This window comes from Lissotriton vulgaris, chromosome 4_1 (genome assembly GCF_964263255.1).
Source record: "Lissotriton vulgaris chromosome 4_1, aLisVul1.2, whole genome shotgun sequence".
NCBI classification, from domain to species: Eukaryota; Metazoa; Chordata; class Amphibia; order Caudata; family Salamandridae; genus Lissotriton; species Lissotriton vulgaris.
Genome location: NC_141691.1, coordinates 1,464,954,500 through 1,464,980,826, shown reverse-complemented (window position 1 = coordinate 1,464,980,826; position 26,327 = coordinate 1,464,954,500). Strand labels below are relative to the sequence as shown.

At 44.9% G+C, this 26,327-nt stretch overlaps 1 protein-coding gene across 2 annotated transcripts in view; it reads left to right on the top strand.

The window, feature by feature from the left end:
* Nucleotides 1-26,327, top strand: part of CCDC178 (coiled-coil domain containing 178) — a 1,232,457-nt gene that overhangs the window by 322,890 nt on the left and 883,240 nt on the right. For both annotated transcript variants that reach the window (XM_086966951.1, XM_086966950.1), the window contains exon 10: nt 8,298-8,451. In XM_086966951.1, the coding sequence (XP_086823077.1) occupies nt 8,298-8,451 (154 nt within the window). The remainder of the gene's footprint in view (nt 1-8,297; nt 8,452-26,327) is intronic.

Genomic DNA, 26,327 nt, shown 5'->3' with positions numbered 1-26,327 from the left:
GGATTCAACCCAGATATGTGACGGGGGGTGAGTGTCTGAAATGTTTCGACGCACCGCCCATCATCTAATTGTGTTTGCTTTGTTCGCCCTAAGATGGCAGGGTATTACCAGACGTGGGTCCCTTGCGCACTTTGCCTCTGGATTCAAGCTAGCCTGAGTGATGAGGGCTGTTTTTTTCCCTGCAGATTTATATAGCGCAAACTCGACCCGAAGGTATTGGAGCGCTTTACATGAGCACCGATTACGTTACACAAGGACACATTCAGGCACGGGGAGATTAAGTGATTGAACCTAAGCTGGCAGGGTATGCCCAGATGTGGGTCCCCTGCTCACTTTGCCAATGGATTCAAGCTAGCTTGGCTGATAAGGGCTTTTAGCCCGAAACCGGTCCCAGGATGCTTATTTCCGGTTCAGGGAAGACATGGCTTGGTAGTTCGAGCTGGACTGTTCCCATGAGGCACAGGGTCAAGACTGATTTGCATATAGCTGTGTCTGAACTGCGGTTGCCAAGTGAGCTAAAGAACGATGATGGATTAAACCCAGATCTGTGACTGAGGGTGAGTGTCTGAAAAGTTTTGGCTCTCCGTCCATTATCTAATTGTGCTTGCTTTGTTCGCCCTAAGTTGGCAGGGTATGCCCAGATGTGGGTCCCTTGCTCACGTTGCCACGGGAGTCAAGCTAGCCTGGCTGATGAGGGCTGTTAGCCTGAAACCGGTCCAAGGATGCTTGTTTCTGGTCCAGGAAAGACATGGCTAGGCAGTTTGGGCTGGACTGTTCCCATGATCCATAGGGTCATGACTGATTTGCATATAGATTGTCTGAACTGCTGTGGCAAACTGAGCTAAAGAACAATGATGGATTTAACCCAGATCTGTGACTGTGGGTGAGTGTCTGATAAGTTTCGGCTCTCCGTCCATCAGCTAATTGTGTTTGCTTTGTTTGCCCTAACTTGGCAGGGTATGCTCAGACATGGGTTCCTTGCTCACTTTGCCCCTGGATCCAAGCTAGCCTGGCTGATAAGGGCTGTTAGCCCGAAACAGGTCCTAGGATGCTAGTTTCTTGTCCATGGAAGACATGGCTAGGCTTTTTTGGCTGGACCGTTCCCATGAAGCACAGGGTCAAGGTTGATTAGTATATAGCTGTGTCTGAACTGCAGTGGCAAAGTGAGCTAAAGAACGATGATGGATTCAAACCAGATCTGTTACTGGGGTGAGTGTCTGAAAAGCTGCAGCGCACCGTCCATCATCTAATTGTGTTTGCTATGACAGACATGAGTGACACAAATCTAGTGGATTCAAGAACTTATTGTTTTCTGTCCATTAGTTTACACATGAATACATGACCCAGATATGATTTTATGTTCGGGCAAGGAGACCGTATGGACTAGTGCTACAATAACGTTGACGTTTCAACCCATGAGGAAATCACAACTTATTACATGTCAGCAGTGGGTCTTCTTCCGGACTGTGGGTGGGAGGTGTTATCGACAGCCTGTGAGATTAATTAGAGACAAGGAATAAGGTGTGTTCTCATAGTCCAAAGTACAAGTGTGTGTTTTGCAGTAGTGAGGGTTATGCTTACCGCAAATTTCGAAAGTATTAGAGATCTATGCCTGTGCTCCTAATAATTTAATAAATATACATCTAGGTACTAAAATAAAAAGGGGGACAACATTGTAGATTCGATTATTGAACTATTAATAGGATACATTTAATGTAGGAAAGCTAGAAGAGGTGGCGTATGAACACCTACTCCATAGGTAAAGCGTGAATTAGCCTTACCATAGACCAGGCTGTAAAGTCAGGGTATATTGCGGCTCCATCTCGAAGTGATGAAGTAGAAATCCCCATCCACTGAAATTCAATGATTGGAGACCTGCACCGTGAGGTTGTGGTCTAAAAAGGAAAGAATGTAGAATTTATCTAAAAGTGGCTTGGTTTTGTTCTGACTCTGCGCAACAGTAAGAAAGAAACAAACATAGCCTATGCGCAACAGTATCCATTCTCCGGATTCGAAGGATGCGTGGTCTTAGGCAGCAGCAACAGATGCGATAACTTTTCAGTTGCAAAAGTCTCTCAATCTTAGTTTCCAGTTTCCCAGCACAGGTACAACTTCCAGAGGCACCACAACTGGCCCAAGCACTTTAGGAAGGACAGAACTCTCTCAGCAGAGTTCAGGGAAGCTGGGGGTGAAGTCCTTTTGTTCCTGGGACTTAACAAACAGGGAGCCAGCTCTTCTCAGGCCCTTGGAGATTCCTTCAAGACAGGGAACACAGCACAACAGTTAAGTCCTTCCCCTCTCCTTAGCAGCAAAGCAACAGCAGGTCAGTCCAGCAGAGCAACAGCAGGACAGTCTTCATTCTTCAGTTTCAGCTTTGTCCTTGGCAGAGGTTCCTTCTTGATTCCAGGATGATCTAATTTTCTGTTTTCAGGGGTCCTGTACTTATACCCCTAAAAGTCTTTGTTCCCTTTGTGCAGGAGGGCTCTGAGCCCGGTCTGAACCAGTTCTGGGTGTTCCTTGAGCACTTTGTTTTCCTGGCTTCTTCTTTCCTTTCAGATTGAGGGGCAGGATCATCAGCCGCCCGGCAGGAGGTGGAGCCAGCATTGTGGAAGGCAGGCACAGCCCTATTCAGGCCCAGGTGCTATCTCCTCCCACCACTCAAGTTGCAAATACAGTCATTCAGCCTAGGGCTGACTCAGCCAGCCTCCTGGGGAATCCCCAGCCCCTGTCACTCTCAAACCAGACAGTCAATCCACAAACAGGCCAAGGCACACAGAAAGGTCAGATAAGAGAACAGCAACTTTCTAAAAGTGCTATTCTCAAACACAGGAGTTAAAAACCACCTTTCCTAAAAGATGTGTTATTACATTCTGAGTTCAGGGATACTAGACTTTTATGTCCCATCTTGCTCCTATGGGAAGATATGCTGGTAGCCACTGTAGCCAGCATCCTCCATGATAGCCTATGTAGCAAGATAGCCTTGCAGCAGTGAAAAACAGAAATGGCTGTAATTCACTACCAGAGCATGTCACCTGCACAAGTACATGCTCTACCTTTCACATACACTGCACCCTGCCCAAGGAGGTACCCTGGGCCTTCCATAGGGGTGACCAATGTGCACAGAAAGGGAAGGGTTAGGCCTGGTCAGTGGGGACACTGACCAGGAGGACATGGCAGTTCACAGTTTTAGGGCTACTCATGTGGGTGGCACAATCAGTGCTGCAGGCCCACTAGTAGCATTTGTCATCACCAGCCCTGGCACACCCAGTACACTCTACTAGGGACTTCATGGTGATACAAATATGCCAATCAGGTATATCCAATCATAATAACAATTTACTCAAGGAGCACTTACACTCTGACACTGATCAGCAGTGGCAGAGTGTCCAAAGCATCTAAACCAGCAAAAACGAAATCCAGCACAGCATCAAAAATACAGGAGGTAGAGGCAAAAAGATAGGGAGAAACCACGCCAAGGATGCCAGGTCTAACACGTGTCCCCTCCAGCTGAAAATGGGTAGAACTACCCACCCTCTTGGGAGTTCTCTTCACTAAGGTGGAAAAATCTGGACAGACCGTCAGCTTTGGCATGTTCTGTACCAGGGCGGTGTTCCATCGTGAAGTCCATTCCCTGTAGGGAGATGGACCACCTCAACAGTCCTGGCTTCTCCCCCTCATCTGCATTAACCATCTGAGGGGCCTGTGGTCTGTCTGAACACCGAAGTGAGTCCCAAACAGGTAGGGCCTCAGCTTCTTCAGAGCCCAGACCACAGCAAAAGCGTCCCTGTTCCCTGGGGAGTAGCCTCCTACTAAAGAATGCCACAGGCTGGTCACAGCCCCCGTCATTGATCTGTGCGAGTACTGCTCCCACACCATGCTCTGAAGCGTCTGTCTGCACTATGAACTCACTGGAGAAGTCGGGCCCCTTGAGCACCGGTGCTGTGCACATGGCAGTCTTCATGGCATCAAAAGCAGTCTGGCAAGCTTTGGTCCAATTCACTTTCTTGGGCTGCCTTTTGGAGGTCACCTCTGTCAAGGGGGCAACGATGGTGCCATACCCTTTGACAAAGCGTCTGTAATACCCGGTGAGTCCTAAGAAGGCTCTCACCCATGTGTGGGTCTTGGGGGCTCCCAAGCCAGAATGGTATCAATCTTTGCCTGTAGGGGCGCCACCTGGCCGCTCCCCACCTGGTGTCCCAAATACACCTCAAATCCCTGCCCTATCTGACACTTGCTGGCCTTGCTAGTGAGGCCTGCCCTTTGCAGAGCCTTCAACACTTCACAGGGGTGTTGCAAGTGTTCCTCCCACGTGGAGCTGAACACAGCAATGTCATCCAGGTATGCAGTGCTGAATTCCTCCAGCCCGGTCAGTACCTGGTTAACCAGTCTCTGGAAGGTGGCAGGGGCATTCTTCAACCCAAAGGGCATGACTCGGAACTGGAAGGGCCCCTCTGGCGTTGAGAACGCCGGCCTCTCTTTGGCCCCATCACTTAAGGCAATCTGCCAGTACCCAGAAGTCAAATCAAATGTACTGAGGTACTGGGCAGCTCCCAACCGATCCACGAGCTCATCAGCTCTGGGGATGGGGTGTGCGTCAGTCTTCGTGACCGCATTGAGTCCACGGTAGTCCACACAAAACCTGAGTTCTGGAGTGGCACCGGGCGCAGCAGCTTTTGGTACCAAGACCACTGGTCTAGCCCGGGGGCTGCTGGAGGGCTCAATCACCCCTAGTGCCAACATATTGGAAACCTCTTCCTTGATGCTGGCCCTGACCTTGTCAGCTACCCTGTAAAATGTCTGTTTCACAAGCAGACTATCTCCAGTGTCCACATCATGGACGCACCAATTGGTGACACCTGGGGTCAGGGAGAACAGAGAGGAAAACTGACCCAACACCTGGCAACAGTCCCTTTGCTGCTCTGGGGTCAGGGTGGGTGGGAGGACCACACCATCCACTGACCCGTCTTGCTCCTTAGCTGCCAGGAGGTCAGGGAGAGGATCACTATCCTATTCCCCTCCTGCATCTGTAGCCATGAGCATTGTCACTTCAGACCTCTCAAAGTATGGTTTGAGGCAGTTCACATGCAAGACTCTCAGGGGCTGCCTGGGAGTCTTCAAGTTAACCAGGTCGGTTACTTCGCTTTTGCGTTCCACTACCCTATATGGCCCAGTCCACTTGTCTTGGAGCGCAAAAGGCTCCACTAGCGCCATCACCCACACTTTCTGCCCAGGTTGAAATTCGACCACAGTGGTATTCTGGTCGTACCATCTTTTCATTTCTTCCTGGCTAGCTTCCAGGTTCTCCTGAGCGAGCTTCCTGAACCGTTGTGTCTGGTTGCGGATGGCCAGCACATAGCTGAACACATCCTGGGGGGTTTTCCCATAGGATTTCTCCCACCCCTCCTTCACCAGTGAGAGAGGTCCTTGTAATGGCTGACTTTTCTGGCTCCTTTACAGGGAGAATGATGGAGAGTGACTCCAGTCTATCAGCCTTATAGCATAGGGATTAGGACTATAGATAGGACCTCTTTCTTTTTCATAGTAGGGTATTTTCGTGCCCCTTTCTTTAGAGTAGGGCTTATGAATTCAAGCTAGGGGATAAATATATGAGTATTAATCATGATCCGTCCTTTTACTAGCGTGTTAGGATATTTTCCATGGAGTTATGCGTATTGTGGGCCCTGTAGGCCTTAAACGGGACAGACTCCATCTTGCCCTCTGCCTGGTAGCTCGAGAGGCCTTCTAGGTCAAGTGTAATGTTTTAGTTTCAAGCTGTTGTTCGCTTGGAGAGAACCGGCTCAGGCTGGCACTTATCGAAGGAATGTATTTTTCTCCACTCCGAAGACACAACTTCAGGCCAGCCGGCTGGGAACGTGTCCTTGGTACGGGGAGGTACAAGAATTTGGTGGGCGGCAGGTTACTGGCCGTAGCTTTCCATGAAGGAACAGGCTTTGATATTAGCGAAGGTGTTAGTCAGTCGAGAGTTAGTTCGTAGGCGGCAGCTAGCCGTTAGCATCTCTGCCATTAATTATTCTATGGCGGACAGTCGCCATCTTTGAAGTCCGAGAAAGATTTAAGACCGAGACTCTCTGAGAAAGATTGAAGGAAACTTAGCGCGGAGCGCACTGAAACAGAGAGAGAGAGAGATACGGTAGCTAATAACCAGCAAGGTTCCAGTGACTTGGAGGGAAGCAGACCTGATTGAGCCTAGCGGTGCAGACGTGTGCTTGTGACGGCTGGGGTGTGACTGCGAGACGAGCCAAGACACAGAGACAAGAAGGGAACCTAGATGACTGCCGAGTCCCGACTTCATATTAACAAGGTGATCTCCGCCCTTTCTTTAATGAGCGCGCATTCTAACCTTTATCTTTTCTTTGCAGAAACTATGTTGCATAGTATTGTGTTATATGTTCATTGTTAATAAATACCCTAGTTCTTAGTGAACTGACATGTGCCGTGTATTCTTGTTCAATCCTGGTAAATGGCGCTTCTAGTTGAAAGTTGTTTGCGTGAACGGATGTGAAATCCCGATCAGGTAAGTAGTGATCAAATAAATAGGGAGCGAGTGGACCTTTGATGCCAAGAATAGAAGGTACATCATACCATTCGGAAACCATACTAATTTCCATTATCATAGTTTTATCCCAAGTAGACAAATGAGAAATTGTTCCCATAGGTGTTCATAGGAAAGTGGTTGTCGTTGATATACGGTGTTAATGAGAGCGCTGGGGAGGATTACCAGCGTGTAGGTCTGCCGGATTGCGGGCCGTGTGTAAGTGAGAGCGCTGGGGGGGGATTACCAGCGTGTAGGTTCGCCGGATTGTGAACCGTGTGGAAAAAAGAGCATTGGGTTCTGCAGGCCCGTGTGTAGACACGCCGGATTGTGTGTCATATCTGCCCTGGGGTAGATCAGTCTGGGTCTGAGTGGCCGCGAGACTAACTAATGTGAATAAGATATGGTAGAAAACCTATGCATGTTTATTGCTATCTCCCCATATATCTATATCCATTGTAAATACGTTCTAAGGAGGGAGGTGATTACGTTCTGGCTGGGTTAGAGGGGCCCCTAGGGGCTGATTCCACCTAAGCAGAAAATCCGGCCATTACAGTCCTCTAATAGGTTGGCCATACAGGAGTTCAAAGGGACTGAACCCTAAGGACTTCTGAGGCACTTCCATGTAGGCAAACAACAGGCATGGAAGAAAGACGTCCCACTTCCGTTCCATGGGCCCCGCTGGGCCCATAATCATACCTTTTAGGGTGCGGTTGAACCTTTCAACCAACCCAATTCCTTGAGGGTGGTAAGGAGTGGTGATGTAATGTAATGTGTAATGTAATGTAATGTAATGTGTCTTGTAAAGCGCACTGCTGCCCTGAGGCATCGTGGCGCTGTAGACCGCTGGGGAACCCGTCCTGGCTATCCCTGTGAGATGGTCCCTACTGGGTATCTCCAAGGTGAAACCAGGCATCCCCGGCGAATGTGGGGGGCCGTTGTATAGATGAGGCAAGCTAATGCCCAGAGTTGCCGAGTGTGATCCCTGGTTAGAGTAGGCACCGAGGCGAGAATTATCGAGTCCGCTGACCCTGGTCCACGACCCTGCCGCGTCGGGAATTGAACCCTGGTCCCGGGCCGTTCTCTGCTTCCGGGTCTGCTGCCTCTAACCAGTGAGCCACACCACTCCACACACACCACTTATAAGTTACCCCACACGCCTCCCACAGAGACTTCATGTACCTAGAGATGAAGTTGGTACCCCGGTCGGAGACCACCTCTTTGGGGAACCCCACACGGGAAAAGATCCCCATCAATGCACCGCCCACCACTGGTGCTGTGATCATCCTGAGAGGGACTGCTTCTGGGTACCGGGTGGCATGGTCCACCAAGACCAGGATGAACCTGTTGCCTAGGGTCTGTTGTAGTCGGAGCTGGAAGTCTCCCCTCCCTACATTTAACCTGGTACATCCACCTTAATATATGGACATTTAAACTGCATCTGATTTCCAAGGTGTGCATATTCCTTAATGTATTGAAATGCATTCTGCTGTTTGCATTGCTGAATATCAGAAGAGCGAGTGTCGAACTATTGATATAGAAAACTTCTCACCACTGGCATGTGCATATCCCCTGCTTTACTGTTCTTTCTACATTGTTTATATGTGTGCATATTAATTTGAGTTTTAAGCATTTCAAATAAATGTTTAAATGTTTTGTGTGTTATGTTAATAGAGCTATATAATAAGAATAATTTTCTCTGTTTACTCTGTTTTTAATAATATCAATGTCACTTTCCCTAAAGGAATGACATTATCCAGTATGATGAACTCTATATTAAAAAATGTTTAGCTCTGTCAGAGACTGAAAGACAGCTCGAGGACATTGGAAACATGTTTGAAGATCTGCTGTCACAAATGTCTGAGAAAGAGGAGAAAGAACTATTTTGGAAAGGCAAAGTAAGTATTTAAACAATCCGGTATTCCTTAGGTCTGCTTTTTGCCCAGAGTCACATACAATCCCCATCATATCACTTTCACTAAAGCTTTGGGACTTACATGTTTGTACATTATTATGTGAGAAAAATAACAAATGTGCACACAACTTTGATATTTGTTTTCGAACTAGCTTGATAACATTAAGTTTTCGTTTCTAGAAAATTTTCAAGGTTCTCTCCATTCAAAGGGAATTAATTTGACTTAATCATTTGCTTCTAAAATATTTCAGTCTTAAAAGTCCTGACATGCAAGCCATCTCCACGAATGTGTTGCCATAGCTGGTTTTAGCCAATACTCCCGATCAAAAATACAAAAATAAATACTTAATAAATCAGTGTTATATTTTTACAAACTCTTGAAATTTCATTAGCACAGTTTCATGTGCTGAAAGCTATGTGATCTGTTCGTTTGGCACGTCACAGATGAGTTGACAGATCGATGCAATGTTTTAACTGAAGGTGCATTTTCTTGGGTCTAGCGCTCTGAGTACAGCAATTTAGCTATTTTCACCTCGTGAGTTGTCATGGCAGGTGTAAGCCATGTTTTCTAATGCGTAGCAGCAGAGGCCCAATCATGAACTCAGTGTGTCGCAGCTGGCTCCTAAAATTTACCCTACATATTGAAAAGATCGAGTGCTTAATTTGTAAAATATTAAGTGCCAGGGCTCCGACTAGGAGGCCACTAGAGCTTGCACCACCCGTTCGCTCTTGTCATTGCTGCCAAAACAACTACTAACAAATCTCTCTCACATGTAATTGTGGCAGTTCAGATTATTCCAGGTCCCCAAAGCCAAAGAAATGGCTGGGGAGGCAGGTATTAGCAATTTTAATGTGTATTGTATTCCTAAACTATCGTTGTTCTTCATATCTCTAAAATAAATGAGAAGCGCCACCCTGTGGTGGACTGTTCTAATTATGGTGTTGACAATTAGGTGCCAGTGCCGAGCACAGGAAACCAATTAAGTGCCGGTGCTTAGCACCGGAAAGCACCGGCTCAAATTAAGGCCTGAAAAGATCATGATTGGTAACAGTAAAGTTTGATTGTCTACAGAAGACAGGAAGGGACATCACCGTGCTTCTTCTGTACACACCAGTTTTCCATTGGGCATCATCTCAGTTCATTGCATTCGCCGGATAAACAAAATCACTTGATGCCAGTTTGCAAGAAAGAGAGTCCACAGTCGCTCCCAGAGACATTATAAGGGGTGGCTAAAATTTCAATTTTTACTACCAATTCTGCACATTAACCAGAAATGTTTAGTAAACAGGTTTTTCTAAAAATAATATCTGCAGCTTTTTGTTTGGATGGGGAGATGTATTAGTTGAAATTCTATTACCAATTCTGTGCAACCGTTACCCAGTAATTATTGATTTACCATATTTCTCTCATAAGTTGCAGATTTCACACAAATGTAGCTGAGATAAACTTGCCACATATTCCGAATCGCCCTGAGAATGGTAAAGCAGTGCAATTTGACTGCTGTCATTATGATGATATTTTACAGGAACCACAAAATATTTCCCATATTTCATAGTTCCTGGAGAAATGTGGCTTTTTATACCACTACATCTTGTGAAGTTTCCAATGTGTAGTTATAGTTAAGTCAGACTTTCCATAGGAAGAGCTTTTTTTGGTTTGCTAATAATTGTAAGGCCTTTTGACAAATCTTCACAACACTTTCTATAAAAGGTAAATCTACCTCAGCTCCCAAGACACTCTTTCCCCATCACATTTCTAGTCAATACCTCTTCATTTTACATCATTCTGCATGAATGGTTCGGAGAATGATCATGTGTCGACAATCATTTTTGTTTGACAAGCAATCGCAAAGGTGGATCCACCACATCCTTTTGGCCAGAACAAAGGCAAGAATGATAGGCTGGGTCCAGGTGTGGGTTCAAGATGGTGAGAGCCTTTTCTGTCCCTGTGGCTCTGACCGGGAGGCCAGCAAACTAGCCCTTGGAGTCACTACAGTAGTCCTGGATTCAGTGAATATGCAGGGATCAACATCAGGGCTGGTGTCTCAGGGTCAAGGGAGGCTCCAAGCAGTGAAGCAGTCCTTCAAGGTACAGCAAAACAGTCTTGCAGAGTGCACAGCAGGTCTCAACAGCAGGCCGACCTCTGAGAGTCTTCCTCAGGTCCAGGAATGAACTCAAGAGTTGGTGTCTGATGTCCTATTGTTATACCCTGGTGCCCTCCCTTTGGATGTTGGAGTGAATGGAATGTAACTCCCCCGTCCTGGCTCCAAGCTGGCTGCAGTGACAATGTAGAAGTGATAGGTCCTTTGTGTGCAGAGCACTCCTTATTCAGTTGCAAGTGGGGCTGGGCTCAGCTTTGCCCCCCTCTTGCCAGCGGATAGTCCATTCAGGAATACCTAATCCCTCTATTGTGTGACTGTCTGGGAGGAATTCACAAAGTCTAACTGTCAGTTACACCCAGTCATGTGACTTAAGACAGCTAGTAGGCACAAAAGGGCTAAGGGGAGAAAATGCTAACCTTCTAAAGTGATTACCGACAATGGGAGATAACCCATAATACCAGTGGAGACCTGGGTGATTTATAATAGCTTGCAACAATGTATCAACAGGTGATAGTCAAACAATTATTTCATGGAAAGTAAATGCATTACAAAGAAAGCTAATAAACACCAATGGTTAAATACTGTGGTTTGTATTTTCAAAGTGAGAACAAGAAAAGCATGGGGACAGCATTAATGTTACTTTGAAAATGCGCAATGGATATTTATTTATTTATTTTGCGTGTTTATAGAGCGCTTGAAAAACTCCCAGAGGAGTATCTCCGCGCTAGCTGACTGCTGAAACCTGCAGGAGATCGAATTACATGGCTGCAATCTAGTTCATAAACTGAATGGTTAGACCTGGAACAAGAACGTCTTCAGCTTTTTCCTAAAGGCCAGATGATTTTCAAGCTGCCTAAGCTGGAGAGGGAGACCATTCCATATCCTCGGTCCCCTCACAGACAAAGCCTTACCCCCTTGCCTTACCCGCTTGATCCTAGGAATCGTGAGAAGCATTTGGTCACTGGACCGTAGAGCACGGGAAGGAACATACAGCACAAACTTGTCAGCCAGATAGGAGGGACCCAAACCATGAAGTCCTTTGTGGACCGTACAACAGATCTTAAAAACAACTCTCTGGCGGATGGAAAGCCAATGAAGCCTGGCAAGAAGAGGTTTTGAAGATGTTCTCGGAGGGGCATTTAGAACCAGCCTGGCTGCGGTGTTCTGCACGACCTGTAACCTATCCAGATCCTCCTCATTAGCTGACAGCAAGAGACCATTGCAATAGTCGAGACGGCTGATAACTAACGCCTGGACCAGGGTCTTTCTGATGGTGTCTGGAAGCAATGGAAAAACTCTGCGCAGCAATCCAATGGTCCGAAAGCAAGACCCAACAAGGTTGGTAACATGCTGCTTCAAGCTGAGTTCTTGTTCCAGACGGACCCCTAGGTTCTTGACTATCTGCTTAGGCTCGGGGACTGGGCCTAGATCTAAAGGCCACCAGTCAGGAGCCCAGCAGATCTTAGCCTCACCGAAGAGCATGACCTCTGTCTTTGAGACATTGCACTGCAACATATTCAAAGACATCCACTGGGAAACTGCTCTCATCCCCTCAGAGAAAGAATGTAATACCTCTGGAGTTAGATGGTCAAAGGGAAAGAGCAGCTGGGTATCGTCAGCATATGACACTGGACAAAAACCAAAGGCTCTCAGGATATTAGTGAGGGGGGCCACATAGATGTTGAATAATGTAGGGCTCAAACAGGAGCCCTGTGGCACCCCCTTAGTAATCCTGGTCTCCTCGGATCGGAAATCGCCCATGGTGACACATTGGGTCCGATCCGAAAGAAAGCTCTTTAGCCAAGCCAGTGCCATGCCCCCTAGTCCACTCCCAGTCAGACGCTCGACCAAAATCTCATGTGAGATGGTATCAAAAGCTGCCGATAAATCTAGCAGCACCAGGACAGCTGATGTTCCTTTGTCCTGGAGCATGCGTAGATCATCGGTAATCGACAGCAATGCTGTTTCCGTGCTGTATTTTGGTCTAAAGACCGACTGAGATGGATCTAGGGCACCAGTGTGTTCCAGGTGATTAGACAAGTGCTTATTGACGTGCTTTTCTATGAGCTTTCCCATGAATGGTAAAAGGGAAATGGGTCTCAGATTGGTCATGTCAGCCCACGTAGTGGCGGTGTTCTTGCGGATGGGTCGCACTTGGGCTCTCTTCCACTCTAGTGGGACACAGCCTGTGTCCAGAGAGAGGTTGACCAAACTTTGGATTTCTGGTGCTAATGTGCTCCTTACTGAAACCATCACTCTCGGTGGAAGCTGATCCATAGGACTCCCACTCTTTATAGTTGTAATGAGTCCCTCCACTTCAGCCAAGGTGATGTTAGGAAAATTAGCCAAAGTGGAAGCGATGATCTTTTTACTCGCTGGGGCCACAGTGGGGAAAGTAACATGTCCAATGGAAGCAATGGAGGCATGAATCTTCTCATAGATGGTTTCAATTTTGTTCGTAAAGAAGCAAGAAATATCATTACAAAGTTGTTGAGATGAAGTGTCAACACTCTCACATGCTGCCGGCTTCAGGAAGGAGTTCAGTATTTGGTAAAGCATCCTCGGTGCATTTCCTACCGCCTCTAACTGTGAGGTAATATGATGTTTACGAGCTGTTCTAATAGCTTTGTGATATAATTTTAATGCCCTCTGATACTCCAATTTATCTGACTCCAAATGGGATGTGCGCCAGGTTTTCTCTAATTTTCTAGTTCTACGCTTCATGGACCTCAGGTCCTCTGAAAACCACACCTCCTGATTTTTCGTCGGGCGGGTCTTAAATGTTTTCATGGGAGCTATATGCTCAATGGCAATGGTTACTGCCTTTTCATATCCCTCTAGCGCCACATCAATATCACTGGTTGTGGCATGATCTTGGATAGAGAAGGCATCCTTAAAGGGTTCATTGGTTATCTTGTGCCATTGTCTCCGTTTCATAGGGATCTGAATAGATCTCTTAGGGGTTGGTCCTATCTCAGGGATATAAAATTCAATCGTAAAATGGTCCGTCCATAGATTTGCAATAGGGGCAGAACACTCAATTCCAGGGAGCTTGGACAAGATGAGGTCCAAAGTATGTCCGGCCCTATGGGTGGGTCCTTTATTGCGTAGCAAAAATCCCAGTGAAAAGAGATCATTTAGGAAATCCTGGGTCTCTTTTTCCTCCTTTAGCTCTGCGTGTATATTAAAATCCCCCAATAATACAAAGTCTTTCTCGCCATTAACATGGGGGGCCAATAGTTCCATTAACGTGTTGGAAAAATTGTTCATAGGTCCAGGAGGCCGATAGACCAAAGCACCGTTCATAAAACATTTCGGCGAGGTACTGATTTTAAAAACCAACATCTCCATCTCTGCTGAGCAATATTGCTCGAGAGTGGAGACCATGATATTATCTTTATGCACGATGGCAAGGCCACCTCCCTTTTTTATGGGTCTGTCCTGACAGATGATTTTATATCCCACCGGTATTCCCAAGGTAATAGTAGGTGCAGTGTGGGGTTTTAACCAGGTTTCAGTAAAGAAACATAGGTCAGGTTCCGCCTCCGAGATAAGATCCCAGATCTGCATGTGATGTGATGCATTTGGTGGACACACAGTCCTTGTGAAAAAACATGAACGTGAAATCCTATGTGGAGAACTACAGACCAATCGCCTTATTACTGTTAATGAGTAAAATTAATAAAATGGGGGAAACTAGCCACCTTGTTAGCAGGAGAGAGTTGTATTAATGCATGGCACATAGGTTTGTGGCCTGATAGAGTTTCAGACACTGACCTAGCTTTTAGATAAACTGCAATTGATTGCAGACAGGTGTGACACTCCTGCTGTTATCCTTTGGGATTAGCCTGCAGCGTTCGATGCACTGGACTATGATATTCTCATTGAGCATCTTGAGGATTTAGGCTTGAGATGTACTATGTTGGATTGATGCTCCTTCTTATTGGAACACCAGTCTCAACCAGTTGTGCTCCCTCATTTTCGTTCAGCTTCTCGGGAAGCCATATATGGAATTTTTCAGGGCTTGTCTTTGTTGCCTAATTGGTTCAACATATACATCCATCCCCTTCTTTCAATTATTAAATCATTTGGGTGTACTGTGGTTTCCTATGTGGATGATACTCAGTTGATTTGCAAACTGGATCAAAATTCTCCAGGTTACGCAGGAAATCTGATTGTATGCTTATATGCAGTTCAGTCATGGATGGCTTTTATATTTTTTCATAACTTAATTCGAATAAGGCAGGACTTTTGGAGAGTAACCATACTGACAAATGGGAGAACCCCATCGTGTCCACCACAATGGGTTTGGCTCCTTCTCCATCCTCAAACGCCAAGATCCTTGACTTTTATTTAGATGACCATCTTTCTTTAAATCAACAGTTTAAAACAATTTCTTCCTCTATTTTTTTCAACTCAGTGTCATAAGAAAAATTCTGCTGTTCCTACTTAAGCATTTTCATGCACATACAACATCTGCAATGATGTTGTCCCACATTGATTGATTACTATAACATACTTTATTTAGGGCATGCACATCTCTGATAGCCTTGCGAACAATCAGAACTTGGGTGTCATAGTGGTATGTGGGCTGAAGATACTGATCATGTAGCTGAAAGCAAGAATCAACCTGGATTTGCTTCCTGTCAGGCAATTTGTTTTTTTTTCAACCCTGTCTTTGATGGTTAAGGTGTTCCGTGGGATTGAAAAACACCCTTTATCTGAATCAAGTCAACGTTGTCAACCACACAGAGATCTCTGCTCTAATTCCCAGCTACTTTTTTGCAGTACTACATGAAAATAGAGTTAGAGGTAAGCTTTGTCATTCTTAGGGGCACAGTGTTGAGGATTAAATCAATTGGTTCTTACAATTCTTTTGAGAAGGCCCTGAAAAGCTGCTTATTCTGGTAGCCCTCTCTAAACTGCATTGCTTTCATAGTTTGTTCTATTTGTCCGTTAGCGACAAGATGCCCTTTGAGGTGAAAATGTGTCCCTTATAAATGCTATTATATTCTATTCTGATTCCATTTAGCATTTTTCTAGGTAGCAGATTGCAAATGTTCCTATGAGCATCCTAGAGTTAAAATTGGAAATGTTGAATCCCCTACCCTTGAATGCTCTGTGGAAAACTTGCCACGTCAAACCCATGTTGGATTTCATTTTTGTGAAAAATTCATACAGATTAATCCAGCAGTAGCAACGTAATTGAGAAAATAAAAACGCCTTTTTAGTGACAAGCCTAAATTTACAATAACTACACAGTTGCTATCGCTGACTTTCTATAAATATATGTATATATTGCATGTATATTTGATTTAACCAAACTTGTTTAACAACAACTGTGATGCAAAGTGTTATATTTGTGCGGTAGGTTACAATCACATTAAAGACTCCTCGTGTCTATTAGGAGGGATTTTTCTCTGTGTAAAATGATGTTACATGCAATCTATGAGATAGAAAAAAAAATTATCATGTCAGGTTTGCTGTAAAACACTCACCCTGTTTGCATGCATGGCTTATGCCTTGGTGTTTTGTTCATGTGCAGCAGTTGTAAACAAAGGTATATAACTAAATCCCAAGTGAAAGGGCTCCACAAATGGGCGCTACTTATGATTAGTTTATTTAACCATGAGTGGGGAATTCGAGTGTTTTTTAGATTTTGCTTTGTAATCCTAACCGCAGGATAACTGTGGGTTCGTTTAGCAAATATAACTATTGTGGATTTGTTCAGCAAATATAAATATGTATCGTGTATCTAGAAATAGAGACTGACAAGGATAAACAGCAACACCAACGCCTAATGTTATAACTAAACACCGACGTACTTACAGTGCAATCCCAAACAGTTCAATAATCAAAGAGGCAGACCTCTGAGATTTATCAGTGCTTGTTGGAACATCCTTCCGCCCGAGAGCCTTCACTTTTGGGCATTTATAAACGACTCAATTTTTCAATTGTAGACAACCCCTAATGTTGTTTTTCTGTTTTTATTAATTATTTTCTTAACTTGTTTTGCTTGCATTTATAATGAGAACTGATGCCCTTCTGAGTAAGTGTATTATTATTGAGCGAGAAATAAAGCAACGAGGAAAAGAAGTGCAATATTAAAAGGGAACTGTTGGGGGCAGAAAAGAGCTGCACATTGTTGGCGTTAATGGGCTCACAGGAGTTACATAGACTGCGTGGCGACGAGGTTAGAATTCGTACAATTAAAAAACAACAGTGTTTTAGATTTTGTTTTCGCACCAAACCAGGTTGTTGGTAGAGTGAGGAGCTGAGAGGTTTAATTCCCGATAACTAATGTTATCAGAAAGTTTCGGCACCACAGAGAGGGTCAGGCCACACGGTATTGAAAAAGCCGTCCTGATTTAACGTGCCAGTGCTTAGTAATATGGCAGTAGTGTGAAAACAATGCTCCTCCGGGTCATATTTAAAACACAACACTAACCTATGAATGCGTGCCTGGCCTGCGGTTAAATGGAAGCGAAGCGACAAAGCAGGGATCTGGGCCAGCAGAAATAGATGTCTGAAATGTGTCATTGTTGGGAAGCGTGCAATGCGCACCGCATCCGACTGTATAGAATAAATGGGCCATGGCTGTGCATAATGAGTATATAATTACATCAAGGTCAAGCAATATTAGAATGTCACCGGAAGTTTCAGGTCTAATTACATCCTCAACCGTGCACCTTTTGGAGATGTTCTTATTGGTGACAACACATAAATGCGTATTTTGGAAGTACATAGTAACGTGAATAATATTAACCGTGAGCCAAGTGAAAGGCAGTAGAAGGATAAAAAATAAGCCGTCCTGCTATATTTTCATAAAAATGTCTCTTCTAATTTTTTTATGAATTAGTAAATATTCACTTACTGTTGATAACAAACTGGAAATGCTTTAAAAATTATTCCAGTAAGATTTGGACAAGGGAGACCCAAGGATCTCTGGGGACCTGGGGTAATACATATGACAAAAAACACACTGGTCCCTATTAACAGGCTTCAGATGCAAAGAGCCAAATGGTGAATATATTTTTTCAAAGGAGTTTATGAAAAACAATTTCAAGACACATAGCAGCACAGTGAATATTGGTGCACAATAAATGTACTTGGAGCTCTCTTTAGAGGCGATACACTCAAGTGATAAATCATGATCAATAAGTGGATCAACAACCACAAGAACAGCACAGCCAGTTTCAGTTTTTTACGTCTTTATTTCGAAGTTTTCTTCATAAAAGACTAGCAGATACAATATTTACAGAAATACACAACAGGTATGTACAACCTTATACATGTGATATAAGCACAGCCTTTTACAGCCAATTCTCATTAATCATATAGGGTCAGTGTTTTTAAAGTTGACGGCGCTTTGATCCTAGTAAAAAAGGTGGGATCATCATCAGTGCTCAGGGGGATCCAAGGAGGCAGAGAGAGAGCTGAAACAATAGTACTGAAATGGTAATCAGAGTAAGGCTAAGAAAAAGAAAAATGAGCCAGTACAAGACATAGGCATCACTCATGAGACAGTCCTTACATTATGGAAGGTAATGCAGTTGCTAAAGGACAGGGTCCCTGATGACAAGCCTCAGGAACAGGGTAGCCAGTAATGGACAATGTAAAAAGAAATGGAAAGAGGAGCTGCTTAGAAACCCTCGAAATGGGTAATACTGGTGAAGGAGACTGTGCGTAATAGTATGAGAGGCACTGACCTGAGCTGGAAATATGCTGTATTCCCATAGGGGGCTCCAATCAGCCCGCAGTGGGGAGCATGCGTGTGGTCTGGGTTTCAAGGTCAAGTGGCAGAGTCCTTCACTTGGGTTAAATCAGCCCAAAAATGGCGATTCTCTGGTAGCGCTGACTAGCAGTATGGAGTCCTTTCGGGACAATGAGATCTCAGAGGGGAGTGTGAGAGGGCAGCATGCTGGTTAATGTAGATGATAGAAACAGAAGAAGAACCAAGAATCAAAATGAAGAAACTGAGGACAGACTAGGCCCAGGGGCAGAAAAGGGAGGTGTGGTGGGCTCCTTTTTGGAATGGTTTAATAGACTGACAAACTTCAAAGTAAAACAGCATAGGAACACTTAGACCAAAATACTCAGGACTGTACATTAAAAAATGCAAGCCAGTGCAAAAACAGCCTACGTACATTGTCAAAAGAACCAAAAGGCCAGGGCAGCAGGATTTGAGGGTTCCTATAGTTTCTGTATCAGGAGAGTTCATTTTAAATTAAGGATGCCCAATTATCCTTATGATTTAGACCAGTAGCATAGCAAGACACACTGCCACGGCCCCTAGGTTTGCAGCTCGGGTGCAGGTGAGAGTGGGTGGGGTGTCCAACGGACTACTTTTCAGGAGGGGGATTGCGTCCAATGTATGACTTGTTCATGGGGACGGTGGTAGTTGACACACACAATGCTTTCCTCGTGCCGCCCGGGGCAGGCTCCCCCACCCCCTTAGGTACGCCGTTGATTTAGACATGTGCCTATAGTGTCCAAACAAAGAAGCCAATGCAATTTCTTCATGTTTATTAGGGATTCGATGTCACCTTCTCTCTCAGAGGTGGAAATGGTGCTGATCACTTGCCACTGGAAATCATCCTCACAATTACCAAACTATAACAAAAAATGTGACTAGATTGACTCCTATGCTGGTTAAAGTGAACCCTTTTTGTGTGATTTGGCTAAGGTACAGTCAGTGATAGGGACATATAATGGTATATATTACATTGGCAGTCATGCAATTTGAGAAAAATCTCAAAGATGTAATGAAATGCTGATGTGTAAATTCCTTTGTCTCAATGCAAAAAGGACACACTACATTGTCAGCATTTGTAGGGGGCTCAAACAAAAGGTCAACAGCTGAAGTTTGAACTTGGAGAAAAAGTGTTGATGCAGACAAGTCAGCTGGATTTCTGTTTTGCATGAGGGGTTAGTAGAGTCTCACGTGGGCAGTAAGTACCATGCTCTATTAGCGGAGCGTCTAGACAAGTGTTTGGATAGCCATGTTCAAGTATCTTCTGGATTAGTATCTCTACCTTCCTAAAGAAACCACTTTTCTGTTTGCAGTTACATCTTAACCTTAAGAATTAACCATATTATAGTGAGTCCTTACCTGTGTGGGAATAATGACTGTTGTAAGCCAGGAGTATGTTGCACTCTGTGGGATTACTCTAAAGGGCGGTGTAGTGATGCTCATTTTCAGCACAAACAGTAATACCCTGGAAAGGATTGCATAGTGAAAATAATGGCATCAACGGCTTGGTTTAACCATGTCTGAAATAATAACAGTATCTGAAAGTCATGCTCCAAAATCATGAAGATGTCATTGATATATCTTCCTGAGATGAATATGTGCTCTGAAAGGATTAGTGTCAGAGAGAATGACTCTGTTCCAGGTCATCCGAGTACAATACTGCAAAATGTGGTGCAAAAAATGCCTCCATGGAAGTCCCCTTTACCTGTCAATAGAAACAGCTGTCAAATTGAAAGAAATTGCCATGTGAGAGCCAGTTCCAGCATTGATATAATGAATGGTGTAAGAACCCGGTGTGGTCTGGTGAAATTGAGCCGGTAGTTGCAGGTGGGGCCCACCTGCACTGATTTTTGGGGACTGACCCTTAATTTTCCTCCCAGACTTTGACCCAGAGGAAGAGGAGGAAAAGAAGGAGAAAGACAATAAAATGGTGACACAGCAAGAAAGCAGAGGTGAAAAAGTGGCTGCAATAGTGAGATAACGGTCAAGGAGTGCCTAGTAGTGGATTGCAGAGTCATGAGGTAACAAGACTACAAAGCCTTGGAATTCATTACCCTGACATATGATTTATTAATTTATTTAAAAGATTTATAAAGCACACAGCTACCCAACAGGGTTTCCCGGTGCTGAGCAGGATGAGTGAGGTTGTAGCTGGTTTGGAAGAGAGGAATTAAACCTGACTATAAAGGAAGGTTTTTAGATTTTTACGGACGTCAAAGAGAGACTGACAGATCCTAAGTTCCAAAGGAAGAGAATTCCACAGTTTAAGTCCAAGGTAAGAGAACGAGCGACCTCTCATACGGGTCCAACGTACTCTAGGAACTGAAAACAGAAAAAGGCTGGCTGATCTCAACTGGCGGGAGGGTAGGTACGGCTGGACAAGGCTTTGAATGTATGAGGGTTCCAAGCCATGGTGAACCGGAAACATATAACATAGGGCTTTGAACTCAATAAGTTTGTTTACCTTGATCCAGTTGAGTTGACGGAGCAGAGGAGAGACAGAGTTGTGGCGAGGCAACCAAAAAAGCAGGCGAGCGGGCTCATTTTGAATGTGTTGAAGACATTGGATAGAAGCCTTGTCTGCACCCAAGTACAGTACATTTTAATAGTCAAGTCTGGAGATCACCAACGCTTGCAATATGGTTCTTTGGGCTACAGGTGGAATTAACCAAAGGATTTTATTAAGCCACGTGAGGATAATGCAAGCCATGGACTTTTGTGCCAAACTTTGGCCCCTGGGACTTATTCTCTTACAAATTAAGCTCTGAATGACATCCAGGTATAAATGTTAAATATTGATATTTTGAACATGTCAAATTAATGGGCTGCGTCAAAGACCTCAGTTTCTCAAAAAAGGTGGAACTAATTGGGGACTGGAAACAGCCATGCATAGTAAAACTTTAAGTTAGGTAGGTGAAGAGAGCTTCTCAGTGTTACACAGGTAGTGTCATGAGCAAACTAGGTGGACTCGAGGAGTCCTCTTCTGCTACTTGCTATGATTCATTTAGGAGAGCAAAAATACCTATTTCCCTCTCTGATCCATTCTCTGTGCCCCATGGGTTTCACAAGACTTTATTTTCGCCCCCACTTTCTTTAACATGAACACTGAATCATTAGGGACACTTTTGAAACTCAAAAGACACAAGATGATGGACGGAATGTTGCACAATGGTAAAACATTCACCCCCAGTCACAGATCTGGGTTTAATCCATCGTTATTTTGCTCACCACTTTTGAAACTCTACAAAATCCCCTATCAGCTATACGCTAAGGACAACAACATTACATAAAAGTCTCTTAAACTGTTGACCTCACTTGAGCCTGTAATATACTCGCTAATCTTTCCAAAATCTTAAACTGAACCCTGTGAAAAAGAGTTGCTCCTGATGTTCGCTGAACAAAGCTATAATCCTGTCCAAACCTGACTTGATGATAATAACACATTGAACTGGAAACCTTTAATCAATGATTGTGCCGAATCACATGGATTTGATCTAGACAAATTCAAAAGTTTTGACAGCCTTATAACTTCCCTAGCCAAAAGCTTAGAATATACAAATAATTAGAGTCCTTATGGGGAGGATTTTAAGCCAATGGTACAACCTCCTTTGTTTTCTAGGATTAACTATCCGAATGCACTCATACGTACCCTCCCAAATCCTTTTCATTCTCTCCCTCCCCAAGACTTCCCTTCGTGTAGCTGCAAGATTAATATCAGGAACCAGAACGTTTCTCCATAATACTCCAGTCCTGTTCTCCTGCAAGAGACATTACGTCATAGTCAGAAGCATATTTAAGCTAGCATTTCTGTGGACTATGAAACTTCTCTGATACTGTATTGTAGAATTATATAGTGCTTTCTACCTCTGTGTGGCACCGAAGCACTTACATACATGAACAGCATGTAACGTCTTGTACGGTGTGCGTGTAGTCTGAAGAATTATGTCTTTGTTTTCTGATCTTTTGTGGGAAGTATTTCTATGTTGTGCCTGATGACCACAGATGAGTGGTTATCGTGTTCATGGGTGCAGCCTGTAGCAGCATGGTGGGTGATATATGAAAGACACACGAGCAGTTTATGATTTTCAAGACACTGGCAGCTTCAAACAGCTCTGCAGGTTCCTTCATGGTATTTGTTATGATTATAATGTGCTTAGCTGGGTAACAGCATTAGCCTGTCCAGTCTGAAAGTTGTTTATAGCTGTAATTCTGAGCTGGCTTTGTTAGAGGGAGAGATCTGCTGCGATGGGCATTGTTACTATCTTCCCATGTCTGAGTGTCTGTGTGAGATATAATAAGCTGTCATACAGTGTAGATATTTGGGACCTGCAGTGGATGACTGTATTAAATACCTCCAATTAGCCTGTATAGTGTGACAGATCTCTTCAGTTATTCCATGCATTTGGTGATGGCTGGTTGATTGACTGTACAGTACTGGGGTTGGGCCATCCCTGTAGCCGATATGTCTTATGTGAATGTAAGAGGTGTAAGTTACAGTTGCCTGCTGACCGCTCAGTGTTATATCATTAGTATCATTGAGGTCAAGGAACATTGTATATAAGATTTCATAACTGTATAAATATCCCGGGGAACCACATGTCAGCACTTCTTAGCTTACCTGCATATCAAAAGTAGTTTGCAGGTTAGGTGGTTTCCAATCTGTGGGTTGTAAACCGAAGCTTGAGCAATGTACAAGTAAACAGTCCTGAATGCACTGCAGCAGTCTGACAACAAAGTCAGTGCCGATGGACCTCTGGCCTCATACCTCTCTCACCCAGATCCTCAGTCCCAGATCCCAGCTGGGTATCGCTCACTACAGGCTCTTCTCCTCACAGGGCACCCTAGTCTTGGCAGGCAGGCAGGCTGCTGCTCAATGCTCAAGGCAAGTTTTCTTGGCGTCTTAGGCAGTGTCCCCATGCCCAGTTAAGAGTCTAGCAGGCTTTTATCTCTGGGCCTGGTTGCAGTAGCTCAAGTTGTGGTGGTCGTGTCACAGCTCTTAACAGCTACAGGGTTTTCAGCTTCCACTTTTATGCACTCTCTCCGGACACAAATGTGATTTAGTGCCTTTCCTTCTCAAATTTTTAGTGCAGGTGTCGGTCTCTTTGAAGTGCCTATTGCTTGGTTCTGTTCAGAGGTGATGGATTCAGAATCTAGGGCACAGGTGCAGCAAAGAAGTTACACCTGGGTATCAACCTCCAGAGCCATATGTCTCACAAAGGCTCAAAGGATTAAGTCTCCCATCTTTTATAATGCCATGTTCCTGTAGTGTGTACCTTATCAGTCCCACCATCTACCAAAAGCATTGTGCTCTGGCCTTCCTGCTGAGCGACCTTCCTGAATCATCAGATGTCTTTGATGTGCACAAGGGATGTCCTACTCCCTTCACAGTGTAGCTTTCCGCCCAGCCCTAGGAATATTAGAAATCTACATCTCCTGCCTGGGTTAGTCCAACCTCCACCTCAGGATTTTCTAAACACTGGGACTTTCCAAAACGGAATCCACAGGCCCTATATTATATACTCTTACAGGATCACACAAGAACACTTGCACTCTTCACAGCGATACATTCCTCTCGTATAGCGCAAGACAGTTGTTAATACATCCACAAAACGTCAACCTAGAGGGCTGTTAGATTTCACTCCTATGACATGGGAAAAAGCTAAGCCATTCTACTGTTTGCTTATCAGGTATGATGACACACTTTCCCACATATTGTACAACTCTGCGCGAGGGCAGTTGCGCAGTCCATTATAAGGGAAGCACTTTTGGCATCCCTCTCAGTCTATGGTAGACTGCATTCTATCAAGGTCGGTCTAAGCCATGGCACACACGCATGTTCTGTGTCTGTCACATGGCCACTTTCGTAACCACAGTTCCACATCCACATACAGCTGGGGCACTCGGGGCTAAAGTGCATTTGTTACAATGTGTCGTATCTTCAAGCCTCAGTAACTACAGGACGCAGTGGCTGGTCATAAGGTACTTCTTTATTGGTATTCTGGTACAGCATACATGTATGTCTGCTCCCTTGCCCCTGTGGTCGTCTTCTGCCTTGCCCCCTCCCCTGACAGGAAGTGGTGTCCGGTGTCCCCTGCCCTTTGCCCCAGCCCAGGGTCCTAGTGCCCACTGTCTGGGCACGACATCTCCCCCCTTGTTGCAAAACAAATGTTTTCACGAGAGCGAGAGAGAGAGAGTGAGAGTGAGAGTGAGAGTGAGAGTGAGAGTGAGAGTGAGAGTGAGAGTGAGAGTGAGAGTGAGAGTGAGAGTGAGAGTGAGAGTGAGAGAGAGAGAGAGAGAGAGAGAGAGAGAGAGAGAGAGAGAGAGAGATCCTCACAGGCCTCCGTCACTTTACATCTCTTCAATCAGTCTCTTTTTTTTTCTTGCACTCCCTTCTCGGCCGTGTCTCTCTGTTCTCCACTTGTGCCTCTTCCTCCTGTTAACTTCCTCCAGCACTGGTGCCTGCTGTTCTTCTTCCTTTGCCTTTAGTTCTTTGAAATGCGAACGGTTTCTCGTGATGTGATATCGCCCTTCTGATGCTGTTATCATTGGTCCCCCTCACTTCCGTCACTGTCAGGGGATCCTTTGAGAATGCGCTGTCCGACTTCCGCAGTTGTCTTTGCCGCACCACCATGGTATCTCCTTCTTTTATTTTTGTTTTGGTGGCGTGTCTCCTCCGATCGGCGTACTCCTTCATTTTTGCCTTTGCTTCCTCATCTCTGATAGCTATGTTACTTCGCTCCACGCTTGTCATTGCTTCCACTTGCGGTAGCCTGGTCCTGCTCGAGCGCCCCAGCACCAATTCTGCGGGGCACCTTCCTGTGGAGCTGTGAGGAGTTTTCCGGTAGTTCCTCAGTATTTGACATAGGGCTTGCCCTATCGATATCTGCGTTATCTTTGCTCGCTGTATCGCCTTTTTGATCGTTCCCATGAATCGTTCAGCCATCCCATTTGCTTGTGGCCACGGAGATGTTATTTTCCGATGATGGATCCCTAGGTATTCCATGAATCTTCTGAACTCTTCGCCTGAGAATGGCGGGCCATTGTCCGTCTTTAGTGTCTGCGGTGAGCCCCATTGGGCAAAAACAGCGTCCATGACTGGTAACGGTGCAGTTGCCGAGGTTGATGCTACCTGTCTTACAATTGGGAACCTGGAGAACTCATCTATTATTACCAACAGGTAATTTCCTGTCTCCAGGGGCCCATAGAAGTCAGCAGCCAGTTCTGTCCACACTGCCTTCGGGAGTTCAGACATCTGAAGTGGCTCCGGCTTGGACGGCGGCCCCGTCACTTGGCAGATGTGGCAATGCATGACAGCTGCTTCGACTATGCTGTCAAGTCCTGGGAACCATACTTTTTCTCATAGCATTTTCTTGGTTGCTACCATTCCTCGGTGTGACTTATGAGCTAGCTCTACCGTCTGTCTCCGCAGTGTTCGGGGCATCACTATTCTGGTGCCTCTCATCATGATTCCATTTCCGCTTTCTGATAGCTCTTCATGGATCTTTTTGAACACCCGAAGTTCCTCTCTTATTACTCCTTTTTCCAGGACGCTGTTGTTGTGATGTGCCTCCACCTTTGTTGTCTTGTCACCTTCTGTATTGCTTGCATAGTAGGGTCTTGTTTAGTCTCCCGTTTCAGTTCTTCCATTGTTATAGATGCCGGTGTGTTGTGTTTTAGCACGAAATTTAGGTATTCCTCCGCCATTGTGGTTGCCTCCACTGCATGTGGCAGGGGGTGCCTTGACATGCAGTCAGCCGGGTTGTGTTCCATTCCCGGTTTGTGTATTATTTTGAAATTGTAGTTCATTAGCCGTATCCCCGACCTCTCTATCCGTGGTGGCATTTTTGCCTTAGGATTTCCATAAATTGTTATCAGTGCTTGGTGATCCGTTATTATTGTGAAAGGTTTTCCATAGATGAACATGTGATAGTGTTCACATGCCCACACTACCGCCAAACTCTCTTTCTCTGGTTGGGAATATGCTCTTTCAACATCTGATAGGCT